Source organism: Chionomys nivalis, chromosome 3, assembly GCF_950005125.1.
Source record: "Chionomys nivalis chromosome 3, mChiNiv1.1, whole genome shotgun sequence".
Taxonomy (NCBI): domain Eukaryota; kingdom Metazoa; phylum Chordata; class Mammalia; order Rodentia; family Cricetidae; genus Chionomys; species Chionomys nivalis.
This window is the reverse complement of record NC_080088.1, coordinates 103,381,819-103,403,281: the sequence shown is the minus strand read 5'-3', so window position 1 is coordinate 103,403,281 and position 21,463 is coordinate 103,381,819. Positions and strand designations below refer to the sequence as shown.

General features: G+C 45.8%; 1 protein-coding gene across 3 annotated transcripts in view; it reads left to right on the top strand.

Moving 5' to 3' along the window:
- Caln1 (calneuron 1) overlaps window positions 1–21,463 on the top strand; it is a 476,552-nt gene that overhangs the window by 292,587 nt on the left and 162,502 nt on the right. For all 3 annotated transcript variants that reach the window (XM_057765690.1, XM_057765691.1, XM_057765692.1), the window contains one exon: window positions 13,200–13,312. In XM_057765690.1, the coding sequence (XP_057621673.1) occupies window positions 13,200–13,312 (113 nt within the window). The remainder of the gene's footprint in view (window positions 1–13,199; window positions 13,313–21,463) is intronic.

Sequence of the window (21,463 nt, the reverse complement as noted above, 5' to 3'; positions counted from 1 at the left end):
TGTGGAGGGATTCATGTTGATATTGTTTAGTGAGGTTTGTCTAAAGCAGAAGGAATGAGAGGGAAAGGAGGTGAAGGGGGTAAATGAGAAGGGAGGGGTGAAAGACAGAAAGGGGGGAGAGAGAGAGGGAAAAGTTGATAAAGGGAGGAAGGAAAAGATGAGGATTAAGACATATCTGAGGCATTAATACAGCACACTTTTGGGCTGTATTTGTCAAGTTCACATGAAGACTAAACATGACAGGGGTTGTAAACTTTGAAAAGTATGAACACGCATGTGCAAGAGAAACACACACACGAGAGAGAGAGAGAGAGAGAGAGAGAGAGAGAGAGAGAGAGATTCCCTGACATCCTGACATTCCAAAGAGTGTTTTGTTTATTTTCTAGGTAAAGACTTCTTGTAATAAAGGATTTAGTTTGTGTGTGTGTGTGTGTGTGTGTTTGTGTGTGTGTGTAAATGCATGCGGGTACAGATGCACATGGAAGCAAAAAAAGAGAGCATCAGATCTCCTGGACCAGGAGTTACAGTGTTTGTGAGCTGCCCAATAAGGGTGCTAGGAACTGAATGTGGTTCCTCTGCAAGAGCAGCCAGTGCTCTTAACCAACCACTGAGCCAGCTCTCCAGCCTCTGAAGACTTTCAAGTGACTGTCTAGCTCTTCCAAAAAAGATCTCTTTGAACTGCCTAATCTACTTCTCCTTTATTGGTTTAAAAATACATTTAAACTTGGATATTCAAAATCCAGGATGTAGCGCCTGCACTGCTGGATGGTACGTGAGCCGGGAACTAAGCTGGGGACTTAAACACACACGCACACAAAGACAGAGACATGGGGACACGGGTTGTCCTTGGCACAAGAGTGCCAAGAATGCCCACTTTATTGTGCTCAGGGGCAGCTTATATAGTGCTCTGGCCACGCCCTAACTCTCTCAGGATCTTTCAGCTGCTCACCAGAACCCACTCCCCTGCCGTCAGGGTCTCATGCTCAGAGCAGCTGCAGGCTGCTTAGAACAGAGGAAAACAAGTTGTTTACAAGAAATTCAGGGTCTGGTGGTCTGCAGTTCCCAACACCAGGAAGTATGATGTTTAAATCCAAATTTAAAAGCGCAAATATTTAGTTCCAAGGTGATTCCAATGCCTTCTGCTGACTGCTGGGGCGGGAAGCTGCCCGTTTGCAGCCGTGTGTTCTTTATGGAGAATGGCAGCTGGCTTTGCACAATGCTGGTCTTTTTATTGTTCTCCTTCTCCCTCCCCCTTCTCCTGTGTTTATGTGGAGAGGCCAAAGGTCAACCGTGGGTGTCATTTCTCTGGTGCTAGTGGTCTTGTTATTTTGAGGCAGGGTCTTTCACCAGCCTGGAAGTTTTCCAAGTAAGCTAGGCTGAATGACTGTGAGCCCCAAGAATGCGTCTGCCATCAGTTCTCGGAGGCTGTTATTACAAGTGTGTTCCAAAGCACCAGGATGATGATGATGGTGATGATGATGACGATAATGATGATGATGGTGATGGTGATAATGATGATGGTGATGATGATGATTAGCAACATGAGTCCTAGGGATTGAACTCAGGTCATCAAGGTGGCAAGGCAGGCACTTCACCAAACTGAGTCATCTCTCAGAAGTGCCTGATTTGTTTTTATGCACAGCATTATAGCAAAGGCTCTCCTGAAAAAGCTGTTTTCTCTACCTTTCTGTTTCACGTCGAACACTTTGTAAGGCAGTTGTATAACATTCTGGGTGATATCAGCTAGTACCAAATGACAGCTTCTGTATGATTTCTAAAGCTATGGATCCTAGAAGTCACCAGGGTCCAGTTAATACCTTCCTGAGCAAAACTGTGACCTCCCAGGGATTATTCCACATAAATGCTGAAGCATAGCAAAGGAGAAGTAGCTTACTGTTTTCCTTGCAAATGTGTTGAATGCCATTTCTGAAAGCACGGGAGGCTACTCTGGAAGGTAAGGCAGGAGGTTCACAAGATCAAGGTCAGAATAAACCACAGGGTGAGTTCAAGGCTCTCTTGGGCGACTTAATTAGATCCTGCCCCAAAATTAAAATGTGAAAAGAGGCCTAGGTCTGTGAGTCAGGGGTAGAGAAGTTGTCTAGAGTCCTGCAGTGAGGGACTAGGGGATATAACTCAGTGGTGTACTACTCGCCTTTGAATCCTCCACTGAGGGGCTGGGGCATGTCTCAGTAGTGGTATCTGCCTAGAAATCCTCCAGTGAGGGGCTGGGGGCTTGACTTGGTGGTAATGCAGTTGCCTAGAATCCCCCAGTGAGGGACTGGAGTGTGGCTCAGTGGTAGAGCACCTGCCTAGAATTCCCCAGTGAGGGGCTGGCATGCGGCTCAGTGACACAACACCTGCCTAGAATCCCCCCAGTAAGGCTGCAAAGGTAGCTCAGCAATAGAGCATCAATCTAGCATGCTTGATGTCCTACGTCCAGTGTTCAACACTCAGATACCCCTCTCCCCAAACAAGTGATGAAAAAGAGCAATGTGAAATAAATGGATAGGAACATGTTATTTTAATTATTAAATGTGTGGATTTATGGGAAAATGCAAGGTGATCCACTAATGTTCATCTCTGGTGTTGGGTTGAACTTTTATTTCTTATTTTTGTTCTTTATTCTCCCCTAAATTCCCCACTATTATAAACAGTGCTGTGATGAACAGCACAGTGTAGAAATCTTTCCAATTTTTTAATCACATTCCTTAGGACGGATTCCAGACAAAGAATTGCCAAATCAAAGGAAAATAACATTAGAGCAGAACTCTTGGCACAAACAGAACGGTCATCACGAAGACCCCGCCAATGTCCGTTCCCAGAAGTGCGAGAAGGCTCAGCCAACAGCACCTTCCTCTCTTAATAAAACCTTAGCTTCCTGGGTGTGTGGGGAAATGCTCTTGTTATTGCTTTCATTTGCATTTATTTTCATATTATTGAACTTGGATGTTTTCCCTATGTTTCATGTTTATGTTTTTTCCTTTGTGAATTGTCTGATCTCATCCTTTATATTAATCTTCTAATGAAGTCCTTTGGCATTGAAAAACACTAGCCCACTGCCAGGTTCTCTGCATAGCGTTGCACTAACTTATTGCTAAATGTTTAATTTAGTTCGTCATTATTTAACATGCACAGTGCATTATGAAGGTTTATTCTTCTGTGTTTTTTTTTTTCCTAGCGGCATTGAGACTTTGTATTTGCTAGGCAGGTGCTCTACCACTGAGCCACACCCCAGCCCCTCACTGGGGGATCCTAGGCAAGGGCACCATGATGAGCTCTATTTCTAGCCTTCTTTTTACTTTTTTCATCTTGATATGTCTTACTAAATTAATAGATTGCCCTTGAACTTATAATCTTTTTCTTCGTAATGCCGAGTGGCTTATATTTTAAATATTTTATAATAAAATCCAGTGAAGAGCAAAACCCCTTTTCCTCCCCAAGTCCTTATCTTCCCAGTACCATTGTGAAAGAAGCCCTTCCCCCCACTCGGTGATTTGTTGCATTATCTGTATTTACTGCGACTTATTTCCGAACTGCCTACTGTTATCTCCTACCCATTCTTACCTGAGAACATTTTTCATTATGCTAATTCTATAATACATGGTAACATCAGATATAGATTTCCATCCTTAATTATTTTTAAGGTCTTTTCTGCCTGCTTATTCTTCCAAATGACCTGAAGCTTCATGGCGAGGTTGGGTGTGGTGATGCTCACCTGTCCTCCTGCACTTGGGAGGGTGAGACAGGGGGTTGCGGCTTTTAAGCTGTGGCATGGTTGTGTGTGCACATGTGCAAGGAGAGATTCTTAGCTCTCCTTTCTCAAGCATAGTTCAGTTAGAAAGAACTGAAAGGCACTGTCTCTTTGCCATGGAACTTTCCAAGCCAAGTAGACTGACTGGCCAATGCGCCCTAGGGATCCTCCTGTCTGTCTCCATTTCCCCAGTGCCATAATCCTGGATTTTCATGTGAGTGTGGGAATCAGGATCTACATGCCTTTAGGAGAAGTACTTCCCATCTCAGCCATGGCCCGTGCTCAGAAAGACAGTTTGGATGATCCCACAGTGGGGTTACACCTTAGAGACCCACTGTCTGAGACAGCCTGTTTGCATCCGTGCCCTTTCCCTTCTTATAACAGATATCTGAATATTGATTTTTGAGTCCTTGGTTGTCTCTCCTCCCAACTTAATTTCTAAAGGATGACAGCTATGCCTTCCCTGTCCCCTGCAGTGTCCCCAGGGTCTGGCACAATGGCTGGTTTGTAATGGGTTTGTGTATTTCTTTATTTAAATTAGAAGTTGCAGTTCTCTGACAATGGATATCAATGCCAGTGCATTGATGGTGCCCTTGCCTTGCCCCATGTGGAAGCCAGGCCCCGTTTTCTTCCACTCTGTCTGTTTCTCTCTTTCTCAATAGCTACAGCCGTTTGTGTCTAGACATACTCTCATTCACAGAGGGCTGTATTCTTCCAGTCTGACCCTAAACTCTTCTCCTTTGTTCTTTAGAAGTGCTTCATTTCATTTTCTTCCCCTCCCTTTCTTCTCTCCTCATCCACTCTCTCTCTCCTTTCTTCTTTTCTCTTTTCTTCATTTTCTCTTCCCCCCTTCCCTTCTTTCTGACAGAATCTCAAGTATCCCAGGCTAGCCTCAAAGGCACTGTGTAGCCTACGAGAACCTTGAACTCTTGATCCTCCTGCTTCTGTCTCCCAGGATGTTAGGTTTTGGATGGGGGCATGGGTTTAAGAGGGACCCTGAGATGGATTGCTGGGGAATAAAGTATTTTTAGAAAAGCTATTAATTCAGTTGATACGCAGGCAGGGAGCATGGTGGGAGCACCAAGAAGAGTCCAGGCCCCGGCCTCAGAAACAGAAAGCATGATGGGATCTCTTAAGGGAGGAATTGAAGTTTATATGGCAGATGTGCTTTTGCACTCTGAGGATGGGGATAGTTTCAGAGCAAAAGCCCACAGCCAGGCTCTTTGATTCCCAGGCAGGAGGGAAGGAAGGGCCTTGGGAGCTGGATGTATGGCCACCAATACCAGCTTGGATGGAAACTCATTTGCTACAATGTCTGTGAGCTGGAGATTCACAGAGAGTGTGTGGTGTCTGTGAAAGAAGGGAGAGCTGCCACAGGTAGTGTGAGCTGAGCAGAAGTGGGGTTCTAAGTGATTTCCTTACACAGAGCGCCAGAATGAGAGACCTTAGTACTACACTCAGTTTCCATAATTTTGGGGGTGCAACCAAAGACTTTGTACATATTAGGCTAACACTCTACCAACCAAGCTATATCCCCAGCATCTAAATGTTTCTTAAGCCTTCTCCTCTGGGAGTGAGTAATTGGGGAGCTAATTTTTATTGTATTTGGATATTCATTGTGCCTCTCCTCTCTTTGGCACTGGTCTCTGTGTTATTTCTGTTTTCAATTGCTTAGCTGGAGATGAGGTGTATTATAGACCGACCACTGGTGAGTGTGTTTATCATGGACCATCTTTCCTTCTCTTCTTGGTCTTAGAATGATTTAGCTGTTGGGTTGTAGCATGCATAGCTGCTTGGGGGTAACTAGTAAGTAGTCAGTAAAAGAATGCTGGCTGGATGTGGTACACATGTCTGTAATCCCAGCCCTCAGGAGGCCGAGGCAAGGGGATTGTGAGTTAGAGGATGTCCTGAACTACATATTGAGACCTTGTCTCTAACACACGCGCTCGCGCGTACACACACACACCTCTTTCCCCCCACACTCACTCTCACACACATACATACACACACCTACACCCCTTCACACACATACACACCTCTTTCCTTCCACACACTCACTCTCACACACATACATACACACACACACACACAACTCTCAACAAAATTTTTCTCCCATCTTCCACTTGCCAGTTCTTTAAATCTGATGATAACATAGGAGAGTTATGATTAAGTGATGTTAAGATTTATATACTGATAAGCAATATATTAAAACAGAAGGGCTAGGGAGAGGGTTCAGCATGTAATACACTTGTCACATATACAGGAAGATTGCAGTTTGTTCCCAGCCCCCACATAAATGCTGGACAGGCACAGTGACCTGCCTATAATCCAACACTTGGTAGGCAGAGGCAGGGAAATGCCCAAAGCTAGCTTGACTAGTGAAATCAGTGTGCTTTATTGAGAGCCCTTGCCTCAGGTTATAAGGTAGGGACCAATCAATGAAGACACCCAAGGTCAACTTTTGCCCTTCACACTCATATATATTTATGAATGTGCATTCGCGCATACATGCGTACCTCCCCACAGGGACATACATTATCCCCCACTCCATGCACATATAAGAGAGAGAGAACTCCCAACATGCATTGCACCATAATTCCTGCCCACCCCCATCTCCTTTGAGCCCTTCACAGAAGGGGACTAGAATCCATGGTTCAACTCATTCTGGATTATCTTTGGATCTGGTTCTGCATTCTCCCCTTGTTAGGGTCTGAATATGAAATGGCCCCCATTGGCTCATGTGTTTTAACACTTGGTTGTTTGGGGACATTGTGGCACTTTTAAGAGCCAAGACATGGCTGTTGAGCCATCACCGGGTTTAGGCTTTGAAAATGATAGCCCTGTACAAGGCCCAGTCTTTCTCTATCTCCTGGTCCACCTCAGTGTGAGGAAGCTGTACTCTAAGCTCTGGCTGCTAGAATCAAGTGTGTCTTAGCTGCCGTGCCTTTCCCCCTAAGACTCATCGATCACATCCCCTTAGACTACAAGCCAAAGTAAAGTCTTTGTCCCTCAAGTGAGTTTAAGTTGACCATGAAGATTGGCCCTCATACCTTGTTTCCCTTGCAGCTTGCTAGGCTCCTACCCCTTCGACGGTTTACTGAAAACTATTGCGGACAGCATCTTGGGAGCCTACGGCAGCAGTACAGGGATTTTACGGATTCGCCATGGTCCTCATTTGCTTCTGCCTAAGTAGTGGCTTGTAAGCTTCTACAGCCTGGAATAGGAATATGCCGACCGCACATATTTGTCACCCTGGGGCGGATTTCACAGATTGGAATGGATACTCAGACACGTCTTTTACACGTCCCTCTCCACTGTCACCTCATTACCCGTCAGTGCTCACCAACTTTCTCGGTCTATTCCTTTCCTTCCTTTAATTTTTCCAGTGAGTTTATGATTCTTTTCCATCTTCCTGGAAAGTTCAGCTGGCTGTTTTTAATGAGCAGTGTGCAGTCCTGTCCCCCCACCCCACCCCGCTGCTTCGCGCCCTAGTTCAAGTTTATTACTTTGACTCACATAGCGGTAGGAGTCCAGAAGATGCGGTCCTTGGCTGGCTGGCTTCCCGTACCTCTTGCTAAGTGGATCACGATGGAAGGGGAAGCTACTGAAGGAAGGACCAGCTTGGAATGAGGGAGCTTCATTCTTTCTGCATTTCCTTTCTTAGTCAAGATTGTATAAAGCTATTGCTAAGTAAAAGAACTTACCACCAGCCTGGTGAGATAGCTCAGTGGGTAAAGGTGTGAGTCACCTAAGCCTGACGATCTGAGTTTGACTCCTGGGACCCACATAAGGGGAGGGGGAACTGGCCACTTGCCAGCTGACCTCTGACCTCCACACATGCTTGGGTACCTACTCTGCTCCCCTCGAATGCAATTTTAAAAATATTACAGTTAAGAATCCTTTGTAAGGCAAAATAAGATGGATTTAGGTTTGTCTCATGTCTGTTTGTATACCTTATTATTATTATTTTTTAATCTGGATCCCTGGCCCTCTTGTGTGTGGAATCTAGATTTTTAAAATAAGGCGTGAAAGTAGAGGGAGACTATTTGGTAAGAGAAACTGGACCAGCAGGAGGAGAGGGGAGAGCAATCATCTTATGTGTGTCTGAAAAGTCTCAAGGTGACTCTATTATTTTGCATAATATATGCTAATAAATAAATAGGTAATCCCCATGTAGCCTGGAAAGATGACTCAGTCGGAAAAGTGCCTGCCACCAGGATCTGAGTTTGAATCCTTAGCACCAATATAAAAAGCAGCAATCAATGGTTGTAATCCCAACACAGGGGAGGCAATGAGTGATGGCATATACCTGTAATCCCAACATGATGGAGGCTGAGACCAGAGGATCCCAGGAAGTCTAGCAGAACTGGGGAGCACCAGGCTCAGTGAGAGACCCCGTTTCAGATAAACAAGATGGAGATAAATTGAGGACAGACATCGACGTCGGCCTCTGGTCTCCTCAAACCACATGCACATATACCATACACATACATGCAAACCTACACGGGAACAGTCTGCACTTCAGAAAAGGTGACTGGTCCAGAAACTCCACACTTACCTTTGGGGACACCCGATACTGGCTGCTTGAGGTGACCCCGTCCTCATTAGACTTGTTTATCAGACCGAGTCTTTGGGGGTAGAAGAAATTTGAGTTGTGCACTGACTTGTGCATGAGTGTCCTGGATGCTCTGGGAACTGGCCATCTGTGAGGATGGCTAAGGATGCTCTGTGCAGGCAGAGTGGTAATCTAGTGAGCATGTGGCTTTTAGACAGTGGCCATTTACATTAAAATTCCCAAAGGCCACCTTTCCCAATTTCTCATCAAAACCTTTCCTTGGGGCTAAGAGGAGAAAACATTATATCTCTCAGATTCTGGAAAGCAATTTGAACCTTATCAAGATGGCGTGCTGGGGTCTCCGATGCAGAGGGGCGTGGTCTGCTGCAGAGTTAATACTGGGATCCTAATTGAGCCCTTGCCCGGCTGTGTGCTGTCTCTCTGGCATCTTTCCACTCATTACTTTTAACCCCTTCTTGCCTAATTTTTACCACTGGTAAGAAGTGAATTGGGAGAATTCTTCATAGTGTTGGAGTTGAAATAAGTTTATGTAATTCTCATATAGTGGGCATCTAGAAAATGCCACACAACTATCTCCTCTTTCTTATTACCCTTTTCAATGAGTAAGCAAAACCCATAGGAATAAGAGTCATTTCAAAGATTTATTTTGTATTACAGTTGTGTGTGTGTGTGTGTGTGTGTGTGTGTGGCAGGGGTGTGCTTGTGCACATGCTTGCAGATGCTCTCAGAGTCCAGAAGAGGGCATCAGATTCACTGGATCTCCAGTCAAAGCTGTTTGTGAGCCACCTGCTTTGGCTGCTGCTGGCTGAATCCAAGCCTTCTGGAAGAATAGTGGGTGCTCTTAGCCACTAAACCATCTTCCCAGCCCATGAGGCAGCCATTTAGGTGTGTGTACGCGTGCGCACGCGCATGTTCTTACATGTTGGGGAGTGCAAGGTTGTGCTGAGCTTGCTCTGAGGAACCCCTGTCTTCACCTCCCCAGGCTTAGGCAGCCGTGCTTTCTGGGAACCCAAACTCACGCCATGCTTGCAAGGCAAGCACTTTAATTACTAAGCTATCTCTAGTTTCTCAGGGCAGGCCACGATTTGTAAGTGGTAAATGAGCTGCTTGTTTTTTCCTGGGCCAAGGTAGAGCTTAGAAGCATCACTTCTACTGGTCGGCTTCTGCTCGGATGGGGCTATTGGCCCCAAATAGCATCTACTCGTGTGCTGCCTGGTGCTGGAGTGAGTGGAACCAGCACTCCCAGAGGATCCTTGAGATGCACAGTAATTTGCCCCTCTGATCCTCTGCTGCAGGTGGAGAAGTAGGTGGTCCCTCCTCTCTTAAACAAAAGGTGCATTTTCCAAACAGTTTTATTTTCCCCAGGATGAGAAGCATGGGCAAGTCAGCCACCTTGCTCGCCTTGCAAGTGGGAGAGAACAGTGCCCACTAGCCCATGAGCAGGGATGTGACTGTCCAGCATCTTAAGATCTCATGAGGTCTGCACACAAAGAGACCTGTGTCCTTGAGCTGACACTTAAAGACTTTAGGAATGTCAGAGCTCACCATGGGTGAGTCAGGATGGTGACTCTGAGCTGTACCTACAGTGCATATTTCGGGAATGTTGGAGCCAGTGCTTCTTAAAGCTCTTTCCGACTTCTCTTCTTCCATTTTCTTCTCCCCTCCTTAATCTTCATACTATACTTGCCTCCCTCCTTTTCTTTCTCCTCTTCCCTTCCCAGTTCCTCCTCCTTTTTCATCTGCCTTCTTCCTCTCCTGTCTTTTCTTCCTTTTTCTTTCTCTTCTTCTTTCTCTTTTCCTCCCTAACCTTTCCCCCGTTTTTTCTTTCTTCTCTTCTTCAGTTTTCCATTCTTCCTCCTCCCCTTCCTTCTTGTTTCTTCTCTTCCTGTCTTGATAGATCTTATTTATACCCAAGAACAAATATACCAGGAATGCATCAGAAGGCATCGTTCTGTGTCTTGGCCAGCACCTGGGGGAGTTTTCTGTTATAACTCCTTGCTAATCTGAATGGCTCCTGTGAACTCCTTGTTTGTGTGCACATTCTTAACACACCAGCAAGGGTGAAATGCCAGCTCCCTCTGTCTTGTCAAATGGTGAGGGGAAAAATGATTTCCACTCAGCAGTCCATTGACTGATCCACCTCATTTGGTGGATTAATCTTCCCTTTCCCACCGGCTCGCCACACCTCCCTGATCCCCCCAGAAGATCCATCTATGAGGAAATGTGTTCCTGGACTATCTGTACGGAGTTATTGATATCTTGATGATGACAATCACTTGGCCTTTGGGCATAGGTTTTGAATGAGTGCTCTGGATACACGGATATTCGGAGAGTAGATTAATCTTCGACTCTGAATTTTGGCACACTTCTATGTGTGCGTTCGCTATCTGGAGCTAAGATAAGGGTGTGTCACCAGTTTAAACAGGTCTAAGGGTCCCTAATGCCATGCTGATGACTTGCTGAGGGTCACTCAGTGCCCTGAAGGTTCACGTTGGCCTGTGAAGTTGACTTGACAGCACCCTCTGGTTAGTATCAGCTCTAGCATGGAGAAACACCAGTGATACTTAACTGACCAACAGGAAGACAAGAGACATCACTTACTCATTCTACAAGCACACACCGAAAAGCTGTTCTGGCCATCCATGTGCACAGATGTCTCAAACCTTGTTGGGTGACTTTTCCTGGTGAGACATCAACAGATACCTGTTTGTCCCAAATGGAGCACAGATGACAAACCAAAGACTGATTCCACTGTAGTCTACTTTTGTGAGCCAGTGAATTTACTGGGATTACTTACGGGAGCTTGAGGGACTCAAAGCAGTTGCATCACCAAAAGTCTGCCCAGCTTGGGCAAGGACTTATAACAGCTTCATCCCTGCAGCTCCCTGCACGTGGTTCACAGGTTGGAAACCTGCCCTGCCCCAGCCTAGTAACTGCCTATGTAACATTGACAGGGGTTTTTTGAGTCGTGTAAGTTCTAGGGACTTTCTGTGCCTTGTGAGTTTTGTTGCCTTCTTCTAGTCTTAATGACGCTCCCTCCAGGAGGGAATACTTCATTTCAGAGGAAATAGTTATTCAACTGATTTGGTCTCTTTCCCTCCATAATTCAGTTCAGGTGGGAGTCCTACAGTCCATAACTGGAGCACAATAAAACAACAACTGAACATTGTAGCTCCTCCTCTGAGAACAAGGGGTCAGGTAGACCATGGGTAAAGACATCCCCAGGGGCCATAGCAACGGGTACATGGAACGGTAAAAGCAACACGTTACTCTTTATGTGATGGTGGGGGATGGAGGGAGTACTAAAGAGATAAGCAGGCTTGGAGGTTACGTTGAGGTGTTTTTCTAGGTTTTAGGTCAAACTATCCCTGAAGTTTGTAAAGCAGTATTGAATTATCTTTGGGGAAAGTAATCTCCAATTCTATGGAAGATTATTATGGAGACAGCATTATGGTGCCATAATCCCAAATGCAGATTCTTGACTACATTATCCCACCAAACCTGTTATGTAGCACATACAAAGCCACGGGTCCAGCCCTAGCACTGAGTAAACTCAGCATGATGGCACACACATGTGGTCCTAACACTTGGGGAATGGGATGGGATGAGCAGACATTAGTGTCACCCTCAGCTCCATTCTAAGTCTGAGCCAATCCTAGCTACGTGAGATAACCAACAACAACAACAACAATAATCTTACAGGTTGTTTTTCAAGAGAGGAGTGGTAATGCATACTATTAGATGTACTATTTTTTGCCACTTTCTTGTGATATTTTGATGTTTTAAAACAAAGCGGGCCTTGGTAGTAAAGACCTGTTATTCATGAGCCTAGGCTGAAGGCTTGCAAGTTTAAGGTCATGTCTCTAAACAAAAAGTATAAAGAGGGTTAGGGATGCTGCTCAGGGATAGAGGAGATGGAGTTGGGGTGTGTCTCAGCTCTTGAGTGGTTATTTAGAATCCTCCAATGAGGGCCTAGGGGTGTGGTCCAGAGGTAGGGCGGTGCCTACCTGGAATATGTCGGTGGACTTGGTTTAGTGTAGACTACTGTCTTAGGGTTTCTATTGCTGTGATAAAACAACATGACCAAAAATAAGTTGGGAAAGAAAGGTTTTATTTCGACTTACATGTCGGGATCCTAATCAGTCATGAAGGGAAGTCAGGGAAGAAGCCTGAACTTGGAGATAGGCACTGAAGCAGAGATCCTGGAGGAGTGCTGCTTACTGGCTTGCTCCTCATGCTTGCTCAGCTTGCTTGCTTATACCATCCAGGACCTCCTTCCTAGGGATAGCACCACCCACAGTGGGGTAACCTCTCCCACATCAACCATTAATCAAGGAAATGCCTCACGGATTTGGCTACAGACCTATCTTCTGTGGACATTTTCTCAATTGTTTTCTCTTCCCAAAGAAGCTTGATTCAAGTGAACAGTAACAATTTCACCTACCTAGGACAAGTACCTATCTAAATTCCTTCTGTGGGGAGTTGGGTTTATGGCTCAGTGGTAGAATGCTTTTCTAGAATTTCCCAGTAAGGGGGTGGGGTTGTGACTTAGGGGTGAATACCTGCCTAGAATTCCCCAGTGAGGGGCTGGGGTGTGGCTCAATGGTAGAGCTCCTGCCTAGATTTCCCCAGTGAGGGGCTGGGGTGTGACTCAGTGGTAGAGCACCTGCCTAGGATGCTTAGGCATCTGGGTTCAATTCCCAAAATTAGGTAAAAAAATTAACCAGTGTTAAACGATTATCATTTACATCACCAGCTGTTTTTATTATATTTAGGTCATGTCAAGGAGAAAAGGCAGAGGTGTTTACTGCATCAGAGGCTGTTGATCACACTTCTGGTACTTTTCCACTCATACCTCTTTCCTCCTTCCAGGAGACGGGCAGGTGGATTTTGATGAATTCATGACAATTCTTGGGCCCAAGCTGGTGTCATCAGAAGGTCGTGATGGTTTCCTTGGAAATACGATAGACAGCATCTTCTGGCAGGTGAGTGAGATGTTCACATACGATTCAGTCTGGCAGTACCGTGCCTTTTAGGATGAGCTGACTTTGACTATGAAGTCTTGAGTGTCTCCTCAGACTGAAGTGAACTCTCTTGGACTGGAGTGATGGGTGCTCTTCGAATTGGATGTCTCGGTTGAAGTCTATGCTATTCTCAGTCTGGGCTTCGAGAAGTGTGCTGTCTCCTTGCATCTTTTCCTTGGAGCAGAGAGAGTTTGAATTTGCGGAAGTTCTTCCATGTGCAACTCGTGAGAGGCTTTGTCTCGGGGACTTTGAAAGGGGGACATGAAAATTCTTTCTTTAGGCTAACTCCCTAAATGTTCTCAGTTTAGGGGTTCAAGAGAGACAGTGAGACAGGTTATCCTTTTAGGTAAGAGGGTCACTGGGAGAGTTGCTGATGCCTTAGGCGAACAGGCATTGGAGGAGTTCTGAGGAGAATTTAGTTCCATGAGCCAGAGTGGAGGTGTTGGTCCTAAGCTATGTGCTTGCTGAGGGCTCTGTAGCATATGCTCGCAGTCAGATTGTGTCTGCCTCAGTGGCAGGAGTTGGTCCCTCTAGTTACTGTGTGCCCATCACGTTGGATGTAATTCCTGTAGTGTCTGGTTGCTTGGGGTGTTCAGTAAACTTCCTCTGGGAAAGGGAGAGTTGCAGATTCCCAGGCAATCACAGCATAGTGGCTTCATTCCTTCTACAGCAGCAGAAAGAAGAGAGAGAGAGAGAGAGAGAGAGAGAGAGAGAGAGAGAGAGAGAGAGAGAGGAGAGAGAGAGAGAGCATGTATGCAGGTGAGCTTACCTGAGTAGCTGCTGGCCCAAACCTGACAATCCCAAGAGATTTGCTGCTGACAGCATATCTGGTAGCTCGTGTTGGATCCCATCAGCACTGATGCTCTTCATATGACGTGATGGCCTTATCTAAGGGCCTGCTTCCAATGCTGTCAATTTACTGTCTTGTGAATTCTAGTTGGGGATTACTGATGCCTACATTTTAATTATTAGAGTGCCACTAAATCACTTTTACATCACTTCTCTGTTCTAAGATGTAACCGTTATTTCATGGTTATGGAATTGGGGGAATGAGTTATTAATCTTTGCTTTTAAAACATGAGCCAGACGAGTTGCCAAGTTCAATCGAATTGAATTTCTTTTTAGGTGTCTAAAACACGATTGAAACCAGGCAGTGTGGAATATACCTTGAGTGTTAGTACTCAGGAGACTGAAGCAGGAGGGTTGCTATGAATTTGAAGCCAGCCTGGGCTACAAAGTTTACAGGGTGTGAGACTCTGTCTCCCAAAACCAAAAACCAAACTAAAATAATAGCAAACAAAAAGAAAAACTAAAATAAAAACTAGGAGAGAGTAAATTGTAAAAAAAAAAATACAAGCACCATCCAAACACAGCATTTCTTTGATTTCTTAAGAGAGTTTTTTTGTTTTTGTTTTTTTTTTCAGTAACTGTATTTTCCTAAGACAGATTAGCAATCCTTTTTCCCATCGCTCTTCTTACTCTGGTACCGCTCATCTATCACACAGGCAATAAGTATACAAATACCTTTGGCTGTGCCAATAATAGATGACAGACACAATTTGGAGGAAGATTCATTTTGGCTCCCTGTCTCAGAGGATTCAGATGGTCACTTGGCTCTCTGTGTTTGGACAGGACATGGGAGCACATAGCACAGGAGGGATTTCCCCTCACTTTACAGGGACAGGAAGCAGAGAGCAAAACAGGAAGGGGCTGGGTATCATATCCCCCAAGGACCTTACTCTAATGACTTATCTTCTCAAGATCCCATAACATCCAAAATAGAGCCATCTCAGAGAGGAAGGAAGGAACTGTAGGTATCAGATCCATATCTTACATGGACGCCCCAATTCTCCAAAGATTATTCACAGTGTGGCATCTCCAGGACCAGGCCATGGCCACATTTTCTAATGTGACACTAACTCTCTTTAGCATGGTTCTACCATGCTAGCTAATATGATTGCGACTTCTCTATGGGTTTGTTACACTGTAGATCTCCCACCCCTGCAGTGATAAGATGGGTGCAGCAAAGTGAACCAAGGGGGAAATTGTATCTAAGATTATTTATTTTTTATGTATTTTGTGTGCGTGTGAGTGTGTGTGAACATATGTGTCCTTTGGGAGTCATCTACTTTTGTTTTTTGGAGCTGGGTCTCTCACCAGTCAACAAGCTCTCAGGACCTTCCTATTTCAGCCTCCCCCAGTTGTTCAGATTATAAATTCAGGACACTATACACAGGTTTTGTTTTGTTTGCTTTGCTTTGTTTTGTGGATGGGGGGAGTCTGAGAATCAAACTCAGGTCCTCCCGCTTGTAAGGCAAGCACTACCAATCGAGCCATCTCCCCATCCCCACTTTGTAATATTTAAATGGGTCTTGGCATGCAGAGGTGTGCAATTATGTCTTTCCTCTCCAGCAGTTACTTCCCCAACTAGCAAACAAGCAGAGAAACAGCCTTTGGTCCCCAGCAGCCATGCTCCGCTGCCCGGTCACCGAGAGAAGCCACATGAAGAAACTATGAAACAGCTGCCACAGCCACCGCTACAGGGAGAGACGTTCACAGCCTCTACGCTTGAGTGGCTTGGGGAAGGGGGCGTTAAGACAAGGCTGTGCGCCTGTGTGCACATGCACAAATGGTACATCTGCATGAATGTATCTATCTAGTCGGCGGCAATGGTCGATAGTCTAAGAAAGGAGCAGAAAGGCAGGTTTCTGCCTCTAGTATTCCAGGAGGGGATAGTACTGTAGAAAGGACACCAGGCTAAGAGACTGGCACCACTTTCTGTCATAGCTGGTATCTAGTTCTCTCAGAAGCAAAGGCACTTCGGTTCAGCCGTGGCTCCTCACATGGCATCATAATCGAGGAGCAGAAGATGGCAATGAATATCTGGCAAGTCGCACGGTCTCAGTAGGTCATGAATTTGCGAGTAGCCCAGCTGGGTACTTTGGCTGTGGTTCTCTCAGAGGCTTGCCCTCGGGATGCCTGCAGTGGTCATTAGAAGGCTTGGCTGAGGCACAGGGACGTACTTTCGGCTGCCTCGTTGCCCTCCCTGGCAACCTGTCCTCAGGTCCCCACCAAAGGGCCTCTCCATAGTGCCATTTGAGCATCTTGACGTGACGCTGGCCTCTCTTAAAGCAAAGAAAGGACCGAAGAGAGTGCAGTGCAGAAGGCATGTGGACTTTAAGACTTAGTTTGTGTGTTAGTGTTCCAGTGTGCACATGTGTGTATGTGTTCCCAGTGTGCACATGTGTGTGTATGTGTTCCAGTGTGCACATGTGTGTATGTGTTCCCAGTGTGCACATGTGTGTGTATGTGTTCCAGTGTGCACATGTGTATGTGTTCCAGTGTGCACATGTGTGTGTGGAGACTGGAAGTCAGCTTCAGGCACTGTTCCCCAGCATCTGGCCACTTTGTTATATGGCAGAGTCTCTCACTGGGGCTTATCAATTAGGCTAGGCCAACTGGCTAGAAAGTCTCAAGGATCCACCTGTCCCTGCCTCCCCCATCCCAGAATCACAAGGACGCACCTGCCCAGCTGTTAACATGTAACATGACTGCTGGGAAGTGAGCTGGGCCCTCAGGCATGCTAAGCAAGCACTCAGTGTCTGAGCTATCTCCCCAGCTATCTCCCCGGCCTAAGTTCCCACTCCTGATCTGATATTGCTGCCACAAGCCTTGCTTTCTCCCAAGCTTTAAATTCCTCCTACCTTAGAGAACACCCAAAGGTAGGGGGGCTCTTCTCTACATCCTGGACAAGAAGTCTGACTAAGCACTGAGCTCAGCTTCCTAATTAAATCTGTTTTCTGATGTTCTTACCTTCCTGGTGTTCTAGCCTACATTGCCAAGGGTAAAATAAAATCAAGTATGATTTTGTAAAAAAAAAAAAAAAAAAAAAAAAACTGTTTATCACTTGGTACTAGTCCTAAAATTATGACGTACTGCATTGCTGCCTTACTGGTATTGGTGATGGTGGGATGTAACTTACTCTACCCACGGCTTCCTTCCTAAAGGACATAGCCGGTAAGTGATGTTCTAGATGGTCTGTCTAATCCCAATGAGGGTATTCTGTGCCTGTGTGTGAGACTCAGAGTCCCTGGCATCCAGTTCAGGACCCTCTTAGATAGTAGGTTATAACTTGTAAAACTGGTGCATGTGTGTGGCTGCGTACATGTAGAAGCCCAAAGGTGACCTCATGTGTTGTCCTAAGTCTCCTGTCCCCATACACGGTCTCTCACGGGATTGCCAGTCACCATAGGTTAGCGGACCAGTGAGTCTCTGCTGCTTCGGTGCCGGGGTTCTACAAGCACCTGCTGCCACACCTGGAGATTTGCAAGGGTCCTAGAAGTGGAATTCTGGTTCTCCTGTTTGCACAGCAAATACTTCAGCGACTGAGCTATCTCCCCTGCCAGAGCTTTTGTTATCTTTTGGAGTCAGGGTCCTGCTGTGTATCTAATTCTGCTGCCTCAGCCTCGAGTGCTGGAATTATAGGCCCCTACCACCATACTGAGCTGAGAACTTTGGAAAATTTACTGAAGTCTTCCCCTTCCCTGTATCAGATTTCAGGGTATTTTAGGTTATTGCGGGGATATTATGAGGGAGGAAATGTGAAATTGTGTTTGAAGTTGACCTTGGGGCCTGATGCATTGCAGTGATGGGAAGGAAGAAAGGAAGAGGCTGAAAAGCTTTGGATCCAGGACTGTAGGATGGCCCTCATGCTCAACATTCCCGGGGTGACATCAGCAAATGACTACTTATCCCAGATAGGGAACCAATGGCAGATGAAAGTCAACTTAGCAACCTCATGAGCTCACTGGGGTTACTTCAGTCATGTGGGGGAGGGGCATGGAAAGCTCAAAGGCCCCTGTGTTAGTGGAAAACCCACTCTGGCATGGGTAACATCTCAAACAAGCTGCATCCCTGGAGCTCCATTCAGAACCTGCAAGCAGCTCAATGGAGTAAAGAGGTTCCTCTCTCCTGCAACTGTTACTGTTTATTAAACCCTGGGGAGTGAGACCTTGTGAATCTTGTAAATCTTGGGAACTTTCTGAACCTTGTAAGCTTCCTTTGCTTCCTGTCTGCTAAGAGGCTTCCCTCCAGGAGGGAAATGGCTACAAAACAAGGCTGTTTGCTTTGTGACCACTGAGGGATGTGGTCCTCAGCACTCCACTATTGATACTAATATATCCTTTATATCATGTACCAGAACCACAGCTGTAGGCTAGAATGTCTCAAAGAGATGCCCCTTAGATGGGGAAGGGGAGAGCCAGTTACTGTTCAGTGTCTATATGAGCTTTTTTGTTACAAGAAGTCTTCTACATTATCTCCTTCTTGGCCTCTGGACCTGTGCTGGGATTTTCTACTAGTCTGTAAACGACAAACAGTCAGAAGGATAATAACAAGGACCTCAGTGGATTAAATGACACTGTTGACCCTAGTGGTCACACAGCCACCCCCTCAGTCTGGTTTCTTTCTTAAGAAAAGGAGACAGGGCTTCCATACTGAGGAGAGAGTTGTTTGTGGGACTTAAACTGTTGAAAGGGTAGCCTGGGAGTGTGGCTTTGCTGGTAGAGAACTAGCCTAGCATGCATGCAGTCCTTGGTTCCATTGCCAGCATCACATAAAAGCCCAGGCCTACTGCTACACACCTATAATCTCTACATGAAGCAGGAAGTGGCCAAAATTAATGGACCCTCAAGGACAGAACCCTCCAGGGACCTTATTTTCCAGATCCTCCCAAATTAACACCACCAACAGGGTACTGAGCAGTCAACATACAATGCAGAGTGGAGGTAGGGGTGAAGGGAGGATGGAGTGGGCAGGGTTCACATTCACTTCCTAGATTGTGACAATGTCGAGCTTGTTATACAGATCTGTGAAGTATCCAAGACAAAGTCAGCATAAAAGTGTTGGAACTTGGGGAGATGATTCAGTCAGTAGGGTGTTCGCTACATCAGCATGAGGTTCGATCCCCAGAACCTGTGTTTAAAAAAAAACAAAAAAGCGAACAGCCCGGTGGTGGTGGCACACATCTTTAATCCCAGTACTCAGGAGGCAGAGGCAGGTGGATCTCTGAGATCAAGGCCAGCCTGGTCTACAAGAGCTAGTTCCAGGACAGGCTCCAAAGCTACAGAGAAACCTTGCCTCGAGGGGAGGGAAATGGGAAACCGGGAGCAGGTGGAAATTTTAATTAAAAAAGAATAAAAATAAATAAAAAGGGGGGAAAAAAAGCGAACAGCCCAGTGGTGGTGGCACACATCTTTAATCCCAGTACTCAGGAGGCAGAGGCAGGTGGATCTCTGAGATCAAGGCCAGCCTGGTCTACAAGAGCTAGTTCCAGGACAGGCTCCAAAGCTACAGAGAAACCTTGCCTCGAAAAACAAAAAACCAAACAAAACCAACCAAACAAACAAACAGAACTTGGCATAGTGGTTAGTAACCCCATCCTGGGCCCTGGGTGGCAGAGACAGGTGGATGGATCCCTGGGGTCTTACTGACCAGTCAGCTTACCCTATTTGGTGAGTTCTTGGCCAGTGGGAGACTCTGTCTGAAGAAAACAAGGTAGAAAACATCCAAGGAATGACAGTTGAAAGTGACCTCTGACCCCCTCAATGCACAAATCACAGTCCCTAGATAATGGGCTCAAACAAGACCTGCTTACCAAATTGATTGTTCTATGCCTGAATACCTAACCACAGGACTGCTCGATGCCTCTCTCAGCTATCCACCCTTCCCCATCTGTGGGATAATCGTATAGTACCTGTTCCTGCTCCCTAAGAAGATTTGGCTTCTATCCCTCCTTCCCCAATTATTGCTTTGTCTTGTTTCTTCTCTACCCCTCCTCTACCCTTCCATTTCTGCTTGAGTCCTGGACTCGTGGTCTTTGTGGTAATCCAAACCCACTGGGCTGGGGAGATGGCTCCATGGTTCAGAGAGTGTACTGCTCTTATAAAGAACCCAGAGTCCGGTTTCTAGTGCCCAGGCTGGGTAGCTCACAACTGTCTGTAACTCCAGTTGCAGGGGATTTGACACCTTCTGGATTCCATGGGCACTGCACTCACACGAACATATACCCCACACCCTAATACACACAATTAAAATTAAATCCTTTTTTAAAGCCCTAATTAAAAAATTGTTCCCAAGCCTTGGCTTTGATTCTGCCTGGGATGTTAGACACGCTGTCTCTATAGCCATGGTAGACACTGGAGGTAACTTAGCTCGGAACTTTTGACTCATAGGCAGCTAAGAGTTCCCAATGCCCAGTGTTCATGAAATGTAAGAACAATTTACAAAGCTGCATGTTAAATAACATGAAAAATCTGCTGTGCCTTTAAGAACTGAATGGAGATGGGCTAAGATGTTGACAGTGACATTCTCTGTGGTAGGAGGATGGAGGTGTTTTCTAAAATTTCAACAGTGGGCATATGTTACTTCCATAATTGAGAGGAAAAGTTAAAGTAAAGAAGCAGCAGACTCCAGCTAGTCATGTCTATTAATAGCTATGTGGGGTTTTTTTATGTGTAAGACCAGAGGTTATCTGCATGAAGCTGACTGCTGAGGGGAAATAGGTGTGTGAAATGATACGGGTGTTTGTTTCTGTGATGGGTTTGTTGCATGGGCCTGAGGCTTGAAAAACATCAGAACATCTCTTTTAGATCTTCCTTCTTCTCTTTTCTTTCCCTCTTTTCCTCCCTCCTTCCTCCTCACCTCCATTCTTCCCTTCCTTCTGCTTCCCTTCGCTCTTCTCTTCCTCTGTCCTCCCTCCCTGCCTTCTTTCTCTCTTCTCCTTCCTCTCTCTGTCTCTCTGACCATCTCTGTCTCTGTGTGTCGAAGATGCTAGGGACTTACCTGGGCTCTCTCTCACAATCCATCACTGAGCTACATCCCCAAATCTTTGTGTCGGGTCTCTAGCAAAGTTGCTACAACTGACTTTGACCTCCCTCTGCACCCAGACTGTATTCAATCTTGGGGTACTTCTTTCTTGGCCTTCTAAGTAGCTGAGATGACAGGAGTGAGCTACTGTGATGGTCTCACTTTTTCTCTTTAGAATTAGCTTAGCTTTTTCTAGCACATCTTTCACTCCTCACATCTGGCACCAGCTGGTTGTTTCTCCTCTAA